Here is a 15893-nt window from a genome sequence, read left to right as displayed (position 1 = left end):
AGAGTTTTATCTTAGCTCTTTGTAACAGCACCAGCCTGCTAGAACAGCTCACTCACTCTGCTAAAGCACCAAGCACCACTACCCATCTCTACATCAAGAAACGGGGACCCTGTCCATTCTCCCACGCTCACTCCTTAGAGACTGACTTAGGCACACTCTCAAATCCACCAACTAATGGTTACTTACAGCAGCACAAAGCAGTGTCAAAGCAGACAGTCATCTTAGAAAGCTTGCTTCCTCAGTGCTCATCAGAAAGCATTAAAATCCAATTAATATCCCCACCTGGCCTGTCTTAGAAAGAACTTTATTGGAACCAGTGGACCTTTCCGACCTCCTGCCTGGCAGCTTCAGTTACTACTCCAGTGCAGCCAGCAATTCACATCAGCCGTCTGAAAGCCGATGCTTTTCATTCATTATACAATAAATTATATACACATTATATACACTTCCTGTAACTGCATTCAGTGACCTATGTGCCTATAATTAGCCAGCAGGCTATTTTGACTCTTAAAGCTTTAGGTCTTACATTTGTGTAGGGAATATAGGTGTGCGGAGTTTGTTGTGAAGAAGCTGCAGGGTGACCATCAACAACACTGATCTTGACATTATTTCAAATGTCGATGCTTTGTCACTTGAGCCACTGTGGTGGTTTGAATAAGAACAGCCCCCATAGGCTCATATATTTGAATGCTTATTTATCAGGGAGTGGAACTGTTAGAAAGGATTAGAAAGATTAGGAAGTGTGACCTTGTTGGAAGAAGTGTGTTGCTGAGTGTGAGCTTTGAAGTTGCAAAGGGCTATGACTGCCAGGCCTAGTCATGCTCTCTGCCCACAGATAAGAGATGTAGCTCTCAGCTTCAGCTTCAGTGTCTGCCTGCACGCAGACATGCTCCCCGCCATAATGATGATAGACTAAACCTCTAAAACTGTGAGCAAGCCTATTGGAGGTTGGTCTGATGTATTTTATGCTAATTACTGCCTGCTGCCTCTGTACCCCTACTTGTACCTTGCCTAAGAGCCTAACCTGTTTGACCAATAAAAGGCCAGCGCACCAGGGGAGGGCAAATGGGATAGGCATGGCTAAAATTCCCAGGCTTTGGGAGACTGAGAGAATCTTAGAAGAAGAGACCAGAGAGGAGGAGAGGGGAGAAGGAAGAAGGCTGCGCCATGGGTTAGGTGAAGGAGAAGCACATGGCCGGTGTGGATGGATATTTGGCCCAGATGAAAATTAGCAAGTGATTGGGATTATGGATGGGAGGTATCTTGATAGAAATTATTAGAAGCAGTTGGCATAAGAAGTAGTTTAGGGGATTAATATCTGCCCCCAGGTAACTAAGGCTATTTTAAAATATAACAGGTGCCTGTGTCTTGATTGATTACTAGCAGGTTAGAAAATACTGTCGTAATAATAATTATAGGCCTAATAATGTTAATTATTAGGCCATACTGAAAAATTAACCACAACACACACCCTCAATTAAAAGTTTTCTTATATACGAGTTGCCTTGGCCATGGTGTCTCCTCACAGTAATAGAACAGTGATTAAGACAAGCATGGAATCCAAATAAGCCAGACTTAGAATAGAGGTAGCTAGAAGCTGGGAGGGTAGATGTAGAAGTGAGTTGGGCCAAACAGTGCAAACATTCAGTTGTAAAAATCAATACAGCCTAGAGATGTGAGGTGCAGCACAATACCTACAGTCTATAGTCACGTGTGCAAAAGCTGAAGAGCTGATCCCCTCCACACGGAAAATGGTGACTACATTAAGTGATGACTGAGGAGCATAGCTCAGGGCATAGCCACTAGGGTAAAACTTAAAATGTTGTTGTATGTGTTAAATATAATTTTCATTTATTAACTATACATCAATAAAATTGGTGGGTGTAAATTATTAATGTAAATGAAACATTTTAGGTTTTGAACATAAAGGCCGTTTTACACTTTTATTCCTTAAAATGCTGCATTATTCTCAGTGTGAGGTGTGATGGCGCACATCTATAATCCCAGCGCTTGAGAGGCAGAAGCAGAAAGCCAACTTGGTGCATGTAGTGAGTTCAAGGTGAGCCAAGGCTATGAAATGAGACCACATCTCAAATTCCAAGCAAACAAATTGTATTAACAGAATATCCCAAGTGCCTCACAATCTACCCTAGTCCTGCCCCCCAACTGCCAATGTTCCTGCAAGAAGAGAAAAAACAAACAAGCAAACAACAACAACAAGGTAGAGAGTGCTTGAGCAACACCAGAGATTGTCCACTGGCCTCTAGGTGTGTGTGCGTTCACACCGACATACACATAATACACACACACTCACATACACAAAAAATTAAATTAAGTGTACATTTTAAGTACAAAAGGAGTATTGTGATGGGAGAGTAGGCTTGACACCCAGAAAGTCAGGTTCCTGCAAAACTTGAGGCTGGCTGAGATGTCAGTTAGGAGGCTTAAGAAAGCTGAGGTGACATTCAGGGAGGTAGAGGCAGGCGGGTCTCTGTAAGTTTGAGGCCAGCCTGGTCTACAAAGCAAGTCCAGGACAGCCAAGGCTACACAGGGAAAAACCCTGTCTTAAAAAAAAAAAAAAACCAACAACAACAACAACAACAAAAGGGCAGGGCATGGTGGCGCATGCCTTTAATGCCAGCACTCAGGAGGCAGAGGAAGGCGGATCGCTGTGAGTTCAAGGCCAGCCTGGTCTACAAAGTGAGTCCAGGACAGCCAAGACTAACACAGAGAGACCCTGTCTCGAAAAACAAAAACAAAACTAAAAAAAAAAACCCAAACAAACAAACAAAAAACCACCAGTAACATAAAGGAGGCTGCACACAGTAGCACCTGCCTATGAACCCAGGGCCAAGGGTTAGAGGCAGAACACTGTGAGTTTAAAGTCAGTCTGGGCTGCATAGTAAGAGTCTCAAAGATATAGGCAGAAGACTCAGTACCCAGGGATCAGGGCTGGGAAGCACTGACAGATAACACCAAGGTTTCAGGGAACTGGGTTGAGGGCAGCATTTAAAGAGTAGAAGACTGGAGGAAGAAAGATATTATGAAACTTCATACATTCTGAGTGTCTAGGACAGATGGGCAATTACCTCGAGTTCAAAAAACAGTTCACAGCCTGAAAGATGCTTGGGGTTACAGCTGAAAAGAGACAGCCCCAGCATGAAGTCGATTCATTCACCCTGTCAACAGACACTAACTACTTAGTGGTGAGGGCGTGAAGGGGAGACGGTTGGCATGGTAGACAAGGCCAGCCTTCACGGACCTTACACGTCAGTAGACCATATCTATATATACATAAACATAAAACTGTGTCACTCTCTAAAAACCAGGAAGGGAAGCAGAATAACGAGACTTAACAAGGGCAGCCAGTTACTTCTCAGTACGAGGGAAGAACCCGCCCAGCAGAGACCTGAGCCTTATAAAACATTTCCCTTTGGGGAGAGAGAGCAGGAAAAAGGAAAAGCAAAGGACAAGTGTGCCCGCCCCCAGGAACAACAAGAGCCGAGAATAAGGAAAGGAACATCTTAAGGGGGCCATGCCTAAGGTCGGCTAGACGCTACTGTCACCTAACATCAACCGCTCTCGTTAGCACGGGGCTCTCTGCCTCCCCTCCCCAGCCAGCTCTGCTTGTTTTCACGCAGTGTAGCCTTTATCCAGCCTGCACAGAAGCATATTTATAAGCACAGATTAGTGTCACTGCCCTGTCCAAAGCCTTTCCTGCAGCTTTTCAGCTTCACTCAGCGCTGTGTGAGATTCATCCATGATGATGTGTGTGGCCCAAAGGTCAAAATCATGCAAAACTATGCACGGCTTTGGGATGCATACATAACTAAGGCACGAAGTGTAAACTGAAAACTGAAGAAAGCCATTGCTTCTGGGAAGAAGGAGGGACAAAGGGGAGAAGGAAGGATTACCAAGAGGTAATCAGGGGACTCCGAGCATGAGGAATGCTTTATTCCTTAAGCTGCATGGTAAATAACCGTGTCCAATGCACCACTGTCATATCTTACACACATTTTATATGTATGAGATGTTTCCTAACACTGGAAATCAGCAGTGCCTTCCCAGGGATCTTCGCTCAGCAGCCACGCCCGTGCCTGCGTGCTTGTCCTCCCAGTGCTCTCTGCTCAGCCTCTCACTGTTCTGCCTAATTCTGCATCCCCTGTCCCTCAGACTCAAGAATGCACTTCCTGCCCCTCCCAGACAAGGATCTCCCACCTTGCAGTGCTGTGTCCATGCTCAGCCCTTGCTGTGACCTCTCTCCATAGAGCGGGCAGGACTCCAGAAGACAAGGCAGTGAGGCCTGCTCATTTTCCCAGCTGAGCCAAGCACAGAGGCTCACACTCAGCCGAGCTAGGGAAGCTCTTGGAGTGCACAGCAAGGCCGAATGGAAGGCACATCAGCATGCTCATCTGTTTCTTCTCTATTTCCAGTTTCCTCCTCCAATACCACTAAAGAATGGGCATAACAAACAGTCAAATTAAATATAAACAAACAAAATGATAATGCAGTACCTGACTCTAAGTCTTAAGAGCGGCGTGCTATAAAGCCCTGTCTTATAAAATTACTTGGCATTGAATAAAACTAATTGGAAAAATAAGAGAGAGAAAAACAAACAAAAAACACTGGCAGTGTGTTGTGCCCCTTTACCAAAGCTGTACTTCATTGAAACCAGTTTAGGAGGATATATTTTATAACAGAAACCAACTCCCAAAGAGCTTGTGTTAATCTACCCTAAAGTACTGCCCTTTTGTAAGTTGGTCTACTTAATTAAAAATCGCCAAATAGAAACTCGCCCAGAATTTTCACTTACCTGAATGAAAGGAAAGGAGAAGTGATTTTTAATCACTGAGTGATTAAAAGGGCTGCATATTTCTTTTACTATAGGGCAAATCTGAAAGTGTGTATAAAGATACGGAGTGTTCCGCAGCTGTGTAGCTGGTGGCACTCTGTCCATCACTTTGCTCATCCTGTTCCACTGTCCAGCTATTTCCTGACTGACTGACTGTTGGCTGGAACATTTTACATCAGATTATCTCACTCCTAAGTACTCTAGAGTAAGGAACTTTCTCTTAACACTAGTAACAAGGTCATAGTCATCCCTGACAAGGCTAACAGTGGCTCCCTAGCCACCCCTAGTAGAATATACGTGTGATTCTGGAGTTCTGACTGCGGAGTCTCTTCTACGATGACAGGCCCCTGCCCACTTTCCTTTCCTCCCCACCTTCCTATCTGCTGAGGGAATGAAGCTGTTCACCCTGCACAGGTCACATGGTTGCATGCTGAATGTGACCATTTCCTCATGGCAGTCCATCGCTCTTCCTATTTCCTTGAAACTGGAAGTCAGGCCTGGAGGCTTAAACTTCTGATTGGCCCACTTTTCTGGTCCTAGATTGTTCGACCTTGGACTATGGTTTTAGCAGATGACCCTCTCCCAGAGTCATTACTCATTAGAGGCCACTAAATGCCCATTTGCTGTTGTTCTTTCTGCATATATTTCATAGGATTCTACTATAAGGAGTTTCCTAATCAACTTTTTGTTCCCTCCACAAAGAATCCATGCAGAGAAGGGAAGGCACGCCATGACCCCTCACTGAGCTTCAGGAAGAAGGAGTGGCAATCCTATTCATTTTTAAGACTGGTGACTTTCTTACTACTATCACAATTTCATGTAGAAATAAGTACGTGACTGTGTGGGTGTGGGTGTGGGTGTGCGAATCGGTGTTTTGATTCGTTCTTTCTGATGTTCAGACTGTGCTGTCTTTGGCTCCTGCGAGCCCCTTCAAACTGTCTCTTCTCGGCTTTGGACGCAGCTCCAGAGTCTTCCCGCAGCTTCCACACTTTCAGATACAAGAAAGCATCTGCGATTCATCCGTCTGCTTCCTCTGTAAGGCCCACTGATGTTACAGGACTATTTGGAAGCTACGCTCTAGACTGAGGATGCTCACTGCTGCAGACGAGCGCATGCTGCTCTCTACAGTGCAAAAGCCTGAGAAGCACACATTCTTAACAGAGTAAACACACATCTAAGGCTACAGAGATAGCTCACACCCAATTTAAAATAAATGTTCTATTCCCAACTTTCTGAGAAAGCACCACATTGATTTCCAAAGTGGTTATACGAACCACTTCGTACAAACTTGTACAGCCACTTTGGAAATCAATCTGGTGCTTTCTCAGAAAATTGGGAATAGTGCTACCTCTAGACCCAGTTATTCCACTTCTTGGATACTAGCCCAACAGGGATGTCCTCTGAGAGTCTTCACTCAGCAGGGGACTAGGACAATGTTGGGACTTGCTATTGGGACTCCACAAGTAAGAGAGGTAAGGGAGAATGGGGAAATGGACAGCTCATTCTCCATAGTTGCGGAGAGAGCTTGTAACAAAACTAAAAACAACTTCCAGTTTCATATATCAAATTATTAAATAAGACTGAATAAAGTCAGTCTTGGTGACACATTCTTATAATCCCAATACTTGAAAGGCTGAGGTAGGAGGATCACAAGATCAAAGACAATCTTGCCCACACAGTAACTTCAAGATCAGACTAGAATACACAGCCACCAAAGCAAAGACTTTGTTTTTAGGGGGAAAAATATTAAAGACTGAATAATTCTCCTAAATGTGTCTCCTAATGGATTCTAAAACAAGAGATGGAATTCTAATTCTTATCTATGGGTCCCTTGCTAGCTTGAAGACAGGCAGCATTAACACCCACACTGAGTCCATGAGAAAGACATGAGAGAGACAAGAGTAATGCTTGAAATCCTTCTCTGCTCAAACATGCTTTATTACAGTCTCTACCTACTTAAAACCACCATTTCTCATCTTTAAATTTTTAAAGAAAGGTGGCAGCTTGGGACCGTGGGGTTTGAATGATGAGGTCCTCAGTGCATTCTGAGGAGGATGACTGTGTTCCAGAGCTACACAGAGATGTTCACCCCTGAGAGTGGCCTGATTGGAAGGAAACACTTAGCGCAATGTATTAGAAATACCCAAGCAGAGATCATCCAAGATGGCATCAATCCTACACTGTGTCTGATCCGTGGAACAGCAGTGACTGCACAGCCACCAAAGGACCATACTGAGAGCTCCAAAACACAATGCTGGTGTTTCCCAGAAAGAAGGAAATCCTGTCATGTGGATCATCCATGCCCTCCGGCCGCAGGAGCATGGAACCATGATCCTGTGAGCTCCTAGGGACCCTGGGCCAGTGCCACTGCTTTTCGGGTTGCGTCCTGGTGTGGTGCAGGCCAAGGAGATGGCATTTGAGGAGGTGGTGCTGTTCAAATCGAGCCCGAGCAAGGACTGTACTGCCCACACCACAGGCCTCATGGAGCTCCTCTCATGGGCTAGGGCCATGCTCAGTGCCAAAAGCTGGATCGTGCAGAGGTAGATACTAAGGGCAGCACCAAGGCGGGGGTGGGGAGGGGGGAGAGGGGGCCATGGCAGATGGACCACATGATGAAACCAAAGACTTGGGAGGCGCAAATCAACAGAGCCACAAGTTCCCCAGGACAAGAAGCCGAGCTGGGCCAACATCAATGGTTTCTATGAGGAACTCAACGAAGACTTTGAGGGGCCTCCACTTGCCACCTGCTTGATGGCCCACAAGATCCAGTACCCACAGGAGTAGGAGGCCATCCAGGCCTTGATGGCTAGCAACAATCTGACAAATTGAATGGGAGCAGGTGAGCCGGCCCTGAGGATGTGGGAGCCCTGCCCTGAGGACACAGGAACTGGAGAACTGGCCCTACCCTGAGGACACAGGAGGGGGAGAGTGGGCCCTGCCATGGTAACAGCTGGCCCTGCCCTGATGACACAGGAAGGGGAGAGCAGGCCCTGCCCTAAGGACAGGGGATCAGGAGAGCAGGCCCTGTCCTGAGGACACAGGAGCAATCGAACTGGCCCAGCCATGATGACACAGAGCGGGAGAGCAGGCCTTGATCCAGGGCTCTGAGTCGACCTCACCCCAACATCTACCCCATGTATGACCTATTAGAATACTTGAAGGGGTCGGACCTGCAGATTCAAAGATTAAGAATCTCCTTTACACAAGGCAACAATGGGATATCTGACAGTAGTCCCAGTGAGGATCCGGTAACGATAGTGTAGGCCTCAAACCAGACCCATGACTCGTAGCAATGAACATTTGAAAGTAAACCTATGTGGACAAAAGGCTATACTGCATGATATACTACAGCTTCTGTGACAAGATTTTTTTGTTTGTCTGTTTGTTTTACTTTACTGGGGGGAGGAGAGGGATTTTGGTGCATAATGTGTAAATCATAGACATTCAATAAAAGTAAAAAAAAAAGAAAGAAAGAAAGAAAGAAAAAAGAAAAAAAGAAAAGAAAAGAAAGAAAGAAAGAAAAAGAAAGAAAAAAGAAAGAAAGAAAGAAAGAAAAGAAGAAAGAAGAAGAAAGAGAAAGAAAGAAAGAAAGAAAGAAAAAGTTTTGAGCTGGATACCGAAGGCAGGGTAGGCTCCTGGGAGGATATGGGAGTGACTCTATCTGAGACTCCCAGCTACAGGGGACATGGAGCCTGAAGTGGCCACCTCCTAGCCAGGCCAAATTTCTGGTAGAAGAAGAGGGACACCAACCCACCCACAAAAACCTTTGACGCCAAATTCACCCTGCTTACAGGATGTGCAGGGATAAAGATGGAACAGAGATTGAGGGAATGGCCAACCGATGACTCGCCCAACCTGAGACCCACACCATAGGAGAGAACCAACCCCTGACACCATTAATGAAGTTCTGTTATACCTGCAGAAAGGAGCCTAGCATGACTGTCCTCTGAGAAGCTCCACCCAGCAGCAGATAGAAACAGATGTTGAGACCCACAAACATTAGGTGGAGCTTGGGGAGTCTTGTGAAAGAGATGGGGGCAGGATAGAAGGTCTTGGAGGGGACAAGAACTCCTCAAGAAGACCAACAGAATCAACTAAGCTGGGCCCATAGGGGCTTACAGAGACTGAAGCACCAACGAAAGACTATGCATGGACTGGAGCTAGGTCCTCCACACATACGTAATTGATGGGCAGCTTAGTCTTCATGTGGGTCCCCTAGCAAGTGGAGCAGGGGTCATATCTGACACGGACTCTGTTGCCTGCTTCTGGATCACTTTCCCCTAGCTGTGCTGACTCATCGCCTCAGTGGAAGAGGATGTGCTTAGCTCTGATGTGACTTGATGTGCCAGGGTGGGTTTGTAAGGTTGGGGGGGGGTCCCCTTTTTTGAAGAGAAGAGGAGAGAGGAGGGGAAGATGGGACCAGGAGGAGAGGAGAGAGGGGCTGTGATTGGGAGATGTTAAATGAACAAATTTAATACAATTTTTAAAAAGAAAGTTTTGAATTTGGATAAATGGAATATGAATAACAATTGTACAAGGTAAAGCTACTGTTCTGGCTTCATCCCTATTGCTGTGACAAAAAGCAACAGGGGAGAGGAAAGAGACTCACAATCTGGGGTACTGTCCATCATATCAGCACAGTCCAGGCAGGAACCCAAGCAGCTGTCACATTATAGTCAAGTCAGGAGTAAAGAGAGATCAAGTGCACGGTGGGGCTTACTGCTCTCCTCTCCAGCGCTGCTCAGACCCTTGCCTGCGGAACAGCCCCACAGGGCCTAGAGTCTCTACAATCCTCAACAGGCCGATCTGATCTAGGTAATTCTTCATTCAGACTCTCTTCCAGCTGGGTGTGGTGGCGCACGCCTTTGATCCAGCACTTGGGAGGAAGAGGCAGGTGGATCGATGTGAGTTCTAGGCCAGCTTGGTCTACAAAGTGAGTCCAGGACAGCCAGGGCTACACAGAGAAACCCTGCTGCAGGGGTGGGGATGGAAGATGGGACCAGACTCTCTTCCAGGGTGATTGAGAGTCCAGGGCTGTGTTGAGTTAATAGTAATCAGCACAACTATTAAAGAGTGTTTACTTTTACATTTTGCCTATTATAATCTCCATCAAGATCACTGGAACTGAAGGCCTATGAAGTTAAAGCAGAGATTTCCAAACACTGCTAGACACTGGAGCCTCTGGGTCTCTTTAAATACCCTGACAACTTGCCCCAGCCCCAGACACTGTGACCTAAGCATGACAATTTTTAACGCATCGTGGGCAACGCTTAGTGTTCAGCAAAGTGTGAGAACAACTGCGATAAAACAAGTACTTTGCATGTTTTTCTCCTTTGAAATTTGGAAGTTTCAGATGTCTGAACTGTAGTGCAGTCCTACCATCCAAAGCAGATTAAGGTGGACACTGTAATCCGCTGCTTCAGGTGGTAGCTGTTAGAGAGGACTGCACTGTACACGGGGTCCACTGGGCAACGACCCAAACTCACTTTCCCAACTCCTCTGCCACCAATGTACCACACACACTGCATGCTCCAGTTAGACTAAGTGATTCGGTTTGCTTACATGACCCCAAACTTCTGGGGATTAGCATGCAGGTCTCATACATGCCTGGTACATAGTATATGCTACCAGCATAGGTAGCTCTTCTTCTTCAGAGAAAGGTGTGTGACACAAGAGTTTCTGCTACATAAAACCGGTGTGAGCACAAGAGAAGCCATTTTTCTGACCACAGTTAGTACAATATAGAAGTCAAATAAATGAGCTCCTTAAATAGAAACATACAAAAAGATTGAATGATCAGCCATCAGGGACATTCTAAACAGAATTTCCTAGAGAATATATAGAGCCCACTAGTTATATAAAAATGATCTATGCATTAATTACTATATATATAAAATCCCCGATGGCTCCTGACTATTACAAATAAATGTCTATAGCTGTGAACCCAATAGCTCATGACTACTATAAACAAATATAATGTCTATAGCTGTGAATCTGGTAGTTTGTCACTGTTACTTTTAGAACAAATGACATAGCTATTAGCATGAACTTGAAGAAAAACATTAAAGCAGCACACTGTTTCCTGTAGCTAGATCTTACTTTATGATCTGTTTGCTATCTCCTATCACATAAATACTTAATAAAAGGCAACAACATTTTAAGAAAAAATTTGAGAACAGTTTTAAAGAAAGAAAGTAAAAACATTATTTGTAACACAATTGTGTAAGAAAAAGCAAAAATAAGGAAGGTGTAATAGTTCATGCTTGTAATCCTAGCCCTTGGGACATGGAAGCAGGAAGGCCACCAGTTCAAGTTCATTTTCAGCTGCACAGTGGTCCTCAGGCCAGCCTGGGCTACAAGGCCCCCATCTGAATGGGATAACAACAGGAATGGTGGCACTTCACACTGTCCCGGCTTTGGACTTGCTGCTCTGAAGAGATTCCATCACTAAACATCCAGAAACCTAAGTTCCTCCCTCACCACAGTTGCCATTACCCAGGGATTTTCCTAAAGACGTGGTAATTTACAGCCACACTGTTCAAGGAGCCATCCCAACACAAGAAAGTAATGGCGAGTTTTCATTATTTTTAGCACTAGTTGTAGGGTGATCACATAACGCTAACGATCTTCCATATAATGAACACTCGTTGAAGGCCTCCGATGAGCCAGAGTAGGTGAGCACATGTACAAGTCTTCATTTGAAGCTTCCATTTCTACACTGAGGTTAAAACATTTAAGGTAAGACACCAAGAGAGTGTCTTACATTTTGGTTCCTTCAAAGTATAAACTACTTCTTGTACCCATTACACACACACAGTGTGAGAGAGAGAGAGAGAGAGAGAGGTGTGAGAGGTGTGAGAGGAGAAAGAGACAGACAGAGATATCAAGACACAAAAGCCATATATAGATTTAAATTTCCTTTATGGGGCTGGAGCGATGGCTCAGCAGTTAAGAGCACTTACTGCATTTGCAGAAGACCCAAGCTCAGTTCCCAGCATACACACCAGGTGACTGACAGATGTCTGTAACTCTAGTTCTTTGGGAAAACCTGATACCTCTAGCTGACATGGATACGTGCACTCACTTTTGCATGTACACACACACACACACACACACACACACACACACACACACACACACACAAATATTTAAAAAACAATAAATCCTTAATGTCCTTTAGTGAACTCAGCCTCCTACTTGGTACTTGATGCTGCGGCTTGAATCTATTGAGTCTCACTGAAGCTAAGGACGATCGTGAGACAGCCTGCCAACAGCCCGCCCACCCTCCCTTCAGGCAGGGCATGGCAGGCGTGTTCAAAGGGCATGATGAAAGCCTTGGTGCTCTGTGGAGCAACAGTGCCACAGGACACTGCTAGAGGCACTTTTATTGCCTAATAAGGAGACTGGCCTTTTCTCATCTTAGGCCGAGAAATACTTTATGTCTGAATAATAGCATAATAAGTGACATGTACTGAGGACAAGAAACGCTAAGGCTTGACCTGTCCCCTGAAAACATTTCCCTGTGTTCCTTCCCGAAGGGTTCATCAAGCAAAGAGTAAGAAAGAAGAGCAGCCCTCCCGGAGGGAGTCCCGTCATACCTCCTGGGTGTGCTCTTTATAGACCTGCAGGGGCCCTGTGGCTTTGGCGGTGTCCCAGAGCTGCAGTGAGCCGTCACCGCTGCAGGTGACAAGGACGTGTTCATTGTTTTCGCTCCACGTGACATCGAACAAGCCGTCATTCCAGTCAAAGCTACACCAGAAAAGAAGACACTCGCTCTGCAGAACAATCTTAGGTGGACTTACGTTACTGTTTCCTTCTCTAGTGGCTCACATATGGTAAGGCATTATCTCATATGGCCTTAAAAACTACGAGAGCTAAGCGAAGCAGGTTCCTCACAGAAGCCGCAGTGGGGTCAGAAAGGCTGGAAGTGCGGCCCGGGAGGTGCAGGGAGACTGGGAAAGCTAGAGTAAAAGGGGGTTTGCAGGCCACTGATATGACTCCATCTGCCGAGGACACGTTCACACCTCCGCTGGCTGTTGCCTGTGCCTCACTCAGTATGCACTTCAAAATACTGAGGCAAATCATTTTAAATATTCCCATAAATCCTTCACCAGAGCTGTATGATACTTACTGCATAAATCCTTCACCTGAGCTATGAATAGTTAGTCACTTTCTAACAGAATCTCTTTTCTCTGCCTTTGATTAGTCCCGATAGAAGTGCTATGAGTCCATCAACATGGAAGGCAGTACAGAGAGAAGGGAAACGCTGGGTAACCCACAAGCCTGGCGGGAGCTCTTGCTTAGGTAAAGCGAATGGGGCAATGTCACAGAGTGTACTACTTAGCTCGCTGTTCTGACTTTAAGGTGTATAATTTATAGATGGGCAATCATAACCTTGAGAACATGGCATAATCATAATTAGCAAGAATAATTTCTATATTATACCAATGCAGAAGTTTCTTTTATATCATAAATCAAGACCTACTAGCTCCGAATATTCAAAGAGTAACTGCATTAAGACTTGACAGTGGTTGAGAGTATGTGTATGCTTGCTTCATAATTAGAGCCGCCATAGTAGTTTGGAGACAATAGCCCCCATAGCTCATATGTTTGAATACCCAGTCCCCAGTTGATAGAACTGTTTGGGGAGGATTAGGAGAGGTGGTATTTTTAGAATGAGTGTGTCACTGAACGCAGGCTCTGGGGCTGCCCCATTCCCAGCATGCATCTCTCTCCTCCCACTTGTGGAAGAGGGTGTGAGCCCTCAACTGTTCCTGTAGCCCTGCCCTAGCTCTGCCATCATGGACTCTATCCCTCTAAGACCGTAAGTCCAAATTAAACACTTTCTTTCATAAGTTGCCTTGATCACAGTGGCTTCTCACAGCATTAGAAAATACAATCACCTTACCTTCTAAAAATCTGGAGTCCAGATTCACTTTGATCCAATACTAACAGGGTTCCACAGCCTAAAGAAAAAAACAAAACAAAACAAAACAAAACAAAACCAAGGTCATGTTGCTGAATCTTCTAGACATCTAGGATGAACTGTTGAGCTTTGTGGACCAGCTTTAACTACCTCAAAAAAAAATTTTTTTTTCCAAGACAGAGTTTCTCTGTGTAGCCTTGGCTGTCCTGGACTTGCTTTGTAGAGCAGGCTGGCCTCGAACTCACAGCGATACACCTGCTTCTGCCTCCCTAGTGCTGGGATTAAAGGCGTGAGTCACCACTGCCCAGCCAACTGCCTCAAATTTCCTGTAAGATAAGGGAACCACGTATACGAAAGGATCAGAAGCTACATAGTGTACGTCAGCGGTTAAATATTCAATTTACCATCTGGTCTGACTGGAATCCAAACACTACCACAGGGGAAAGATCCCAGAATGTCAACTCAAACCAGGCCAGGCGCTAGGCACGCAGACCTTTCAAGTTGGTGCTAACACCCCCACCGACAGAGGAGGGAGCCTCATGCTATGGACTTCTACGACTGTGATCCTGCCTTGCTGACCCGAGTAAAACACATCCACTACAGCGTGTTGAGACAAAGCATGTGGGCAAATACCATCTACTCTTTTGCTAAGCGTTGACAACAGTCAAGTTCAGATATCTGCCAGCAAGTAATTATTCTTGCTAAAAGACTAACGTCTCTTTCTCTCCCCACGCCACACTCTACTAATACCTGATCAAAGGGAGTCTGCGACTGAACTCTGCAAGGTAAGATAACTAATTATTAAGCTGGCACGCACACTCAGCTGTCACCAGAGTCACCCCTTATAACCTCTGGCTGCTCGCACTGGACCCAGTTTCTGGCCCCAGTACCCATTTGGTGGCTAACAACCATCAATAACAGGACCCAACACCGTCTTCAAACCTCCTCTTCTGACCTTAGTAGGCACCAGGCATGCCATGGTTCTCAGACACAAAAAAAAAAAATGTCTAGAAAACAACTCCCAAATATACCAACTCCTTATAAGAAACCTTTATAAAAGATATAAGCCTTCCTCCTAACTGTGGACAAGGACTGTAAACCCGACCGTGTAAGCCCGAAGCACTAATGATCAAAGAAAATAAGTTATTTATCACCAATATTCAGAAATCATATTTTTCCCCACAGTAGACGAAACAAATACTACAGATGGCGGACATTATGCAAGGGCTTGCGACACATTGTCCCAGTGCATAAATAACAGATGGGTTAATAAAATAAATGGCTTAAATAAATGGCTTGGGCATCTAGACATCTTTGCAAATGTATCCGCTTTCCATGAGACAACAGAAAGATAGCCCAGAACTTCCTAGTATTTTTTTCAAGATAGGGTTAGAGCCTCCCCTACGTTTCAGTAGAGGGTGGCTTTGAACTCGTGTTTCTGTTGCCTCCGCTTTCCAAGTGCAGAAGGGAAAGGACAAACTATGCGGGAACAGGTGCCCGAGCAGCGAGGCTCGACCTCCGTCGCCCCCTGGAGGCGGCGGGTGGCACCGCGCGTCTCAGCATGCACACGAGCTCAATCGCCCCGGAAGCGCGTCCCCGCGCGTGCGCTCACCCGCGATGCCGTAGTGCTGCGCTGCCGCGCAGGCCAGGCGGCCCGGCAGGTACGGGGAGAATTCGGCGGCGTAGCCGTGACGGCCTGGCACCCTCAGCGTCCGCGTCCGCGCCGCACTCATCCGGCCGCCACTCTGGCCTCCCCGGCAGGCTGGAAACAGTCCGGAGGCAGAAGGCAGTCCAGGAAGGCCGGGCGGAAGTGATGACGGAGGGGGGGGTTGGCGGGCGGGGATGCACCCGGAGTCCTGGGTTTTAATTGGACCACATAAATAAGGGCGCTGACGCCAGAGAGCCCATTTCTCTTTTGGGCAGAAATCCACTGTCCTGTTCTGGCTGAAAAAAGTAATTAGTCTTTCAGACTTCACTCTAGGCCAAAGGGAGAAGGCACGATTTAGGTGCGCTTCCAACAATTAGTGTGTTCATGCTTCATCGCAGCCTCCATGACGAGGCAACTTGTGTTTTATTAACCCTAGAGCTTTCAAAGATTTGCTATTCTGACATTTT

General features: G+C 45.9%; 1 protein-coding gene across 1 annotated transcript in view; it reads right to left on the bottom strand.

Annotated features, from left to right (window-relative positions):
* The window catches only part of Pex7 (peroxisomal biogenesis factor 7), a 58953-nt gene extending 43357 nt beyond the window's left edge, over positions 1-15596 (bottom strand). The window contains exons 1-3 of the mRNA XM_051164228.1: positions 15391-15596; positions 13761-13818; positions 12451-12601 (exon numbers count right to left, since the gene is read on the bottom strand). Of these exons, the coding sequence (XP_051020185.1) occupies positions 12451-12601; positions 13761-13818; positions 15391-15511 (330 nt within the window). The 5' untranslated portion in view covers positions 15512-15596. The remainder of the gene's footprint in view (positions 1-12450; positions 12602-13760; positions 13819-15390) is intronic.
* Positions 15597-15893: the final 297 nt, after the last annotated feature.

This window comes from Acomys russatus, chromosome 21, assembly GCF_903995435.1.
Source record: "Acomys russatus chromosome 21, mAcoRus1.1, whole genome shotgun sequence".
Classification (NCBI taxonomy): domain Eukaryota; kingdom Metazoa; phylum Chordata; class Mammalia; order Rodentia; family Muridae; genus Acomys; species Acomys russatus.
This window is presented reverse-complemented; position numbering and strand designations above follow the sequence as displayed.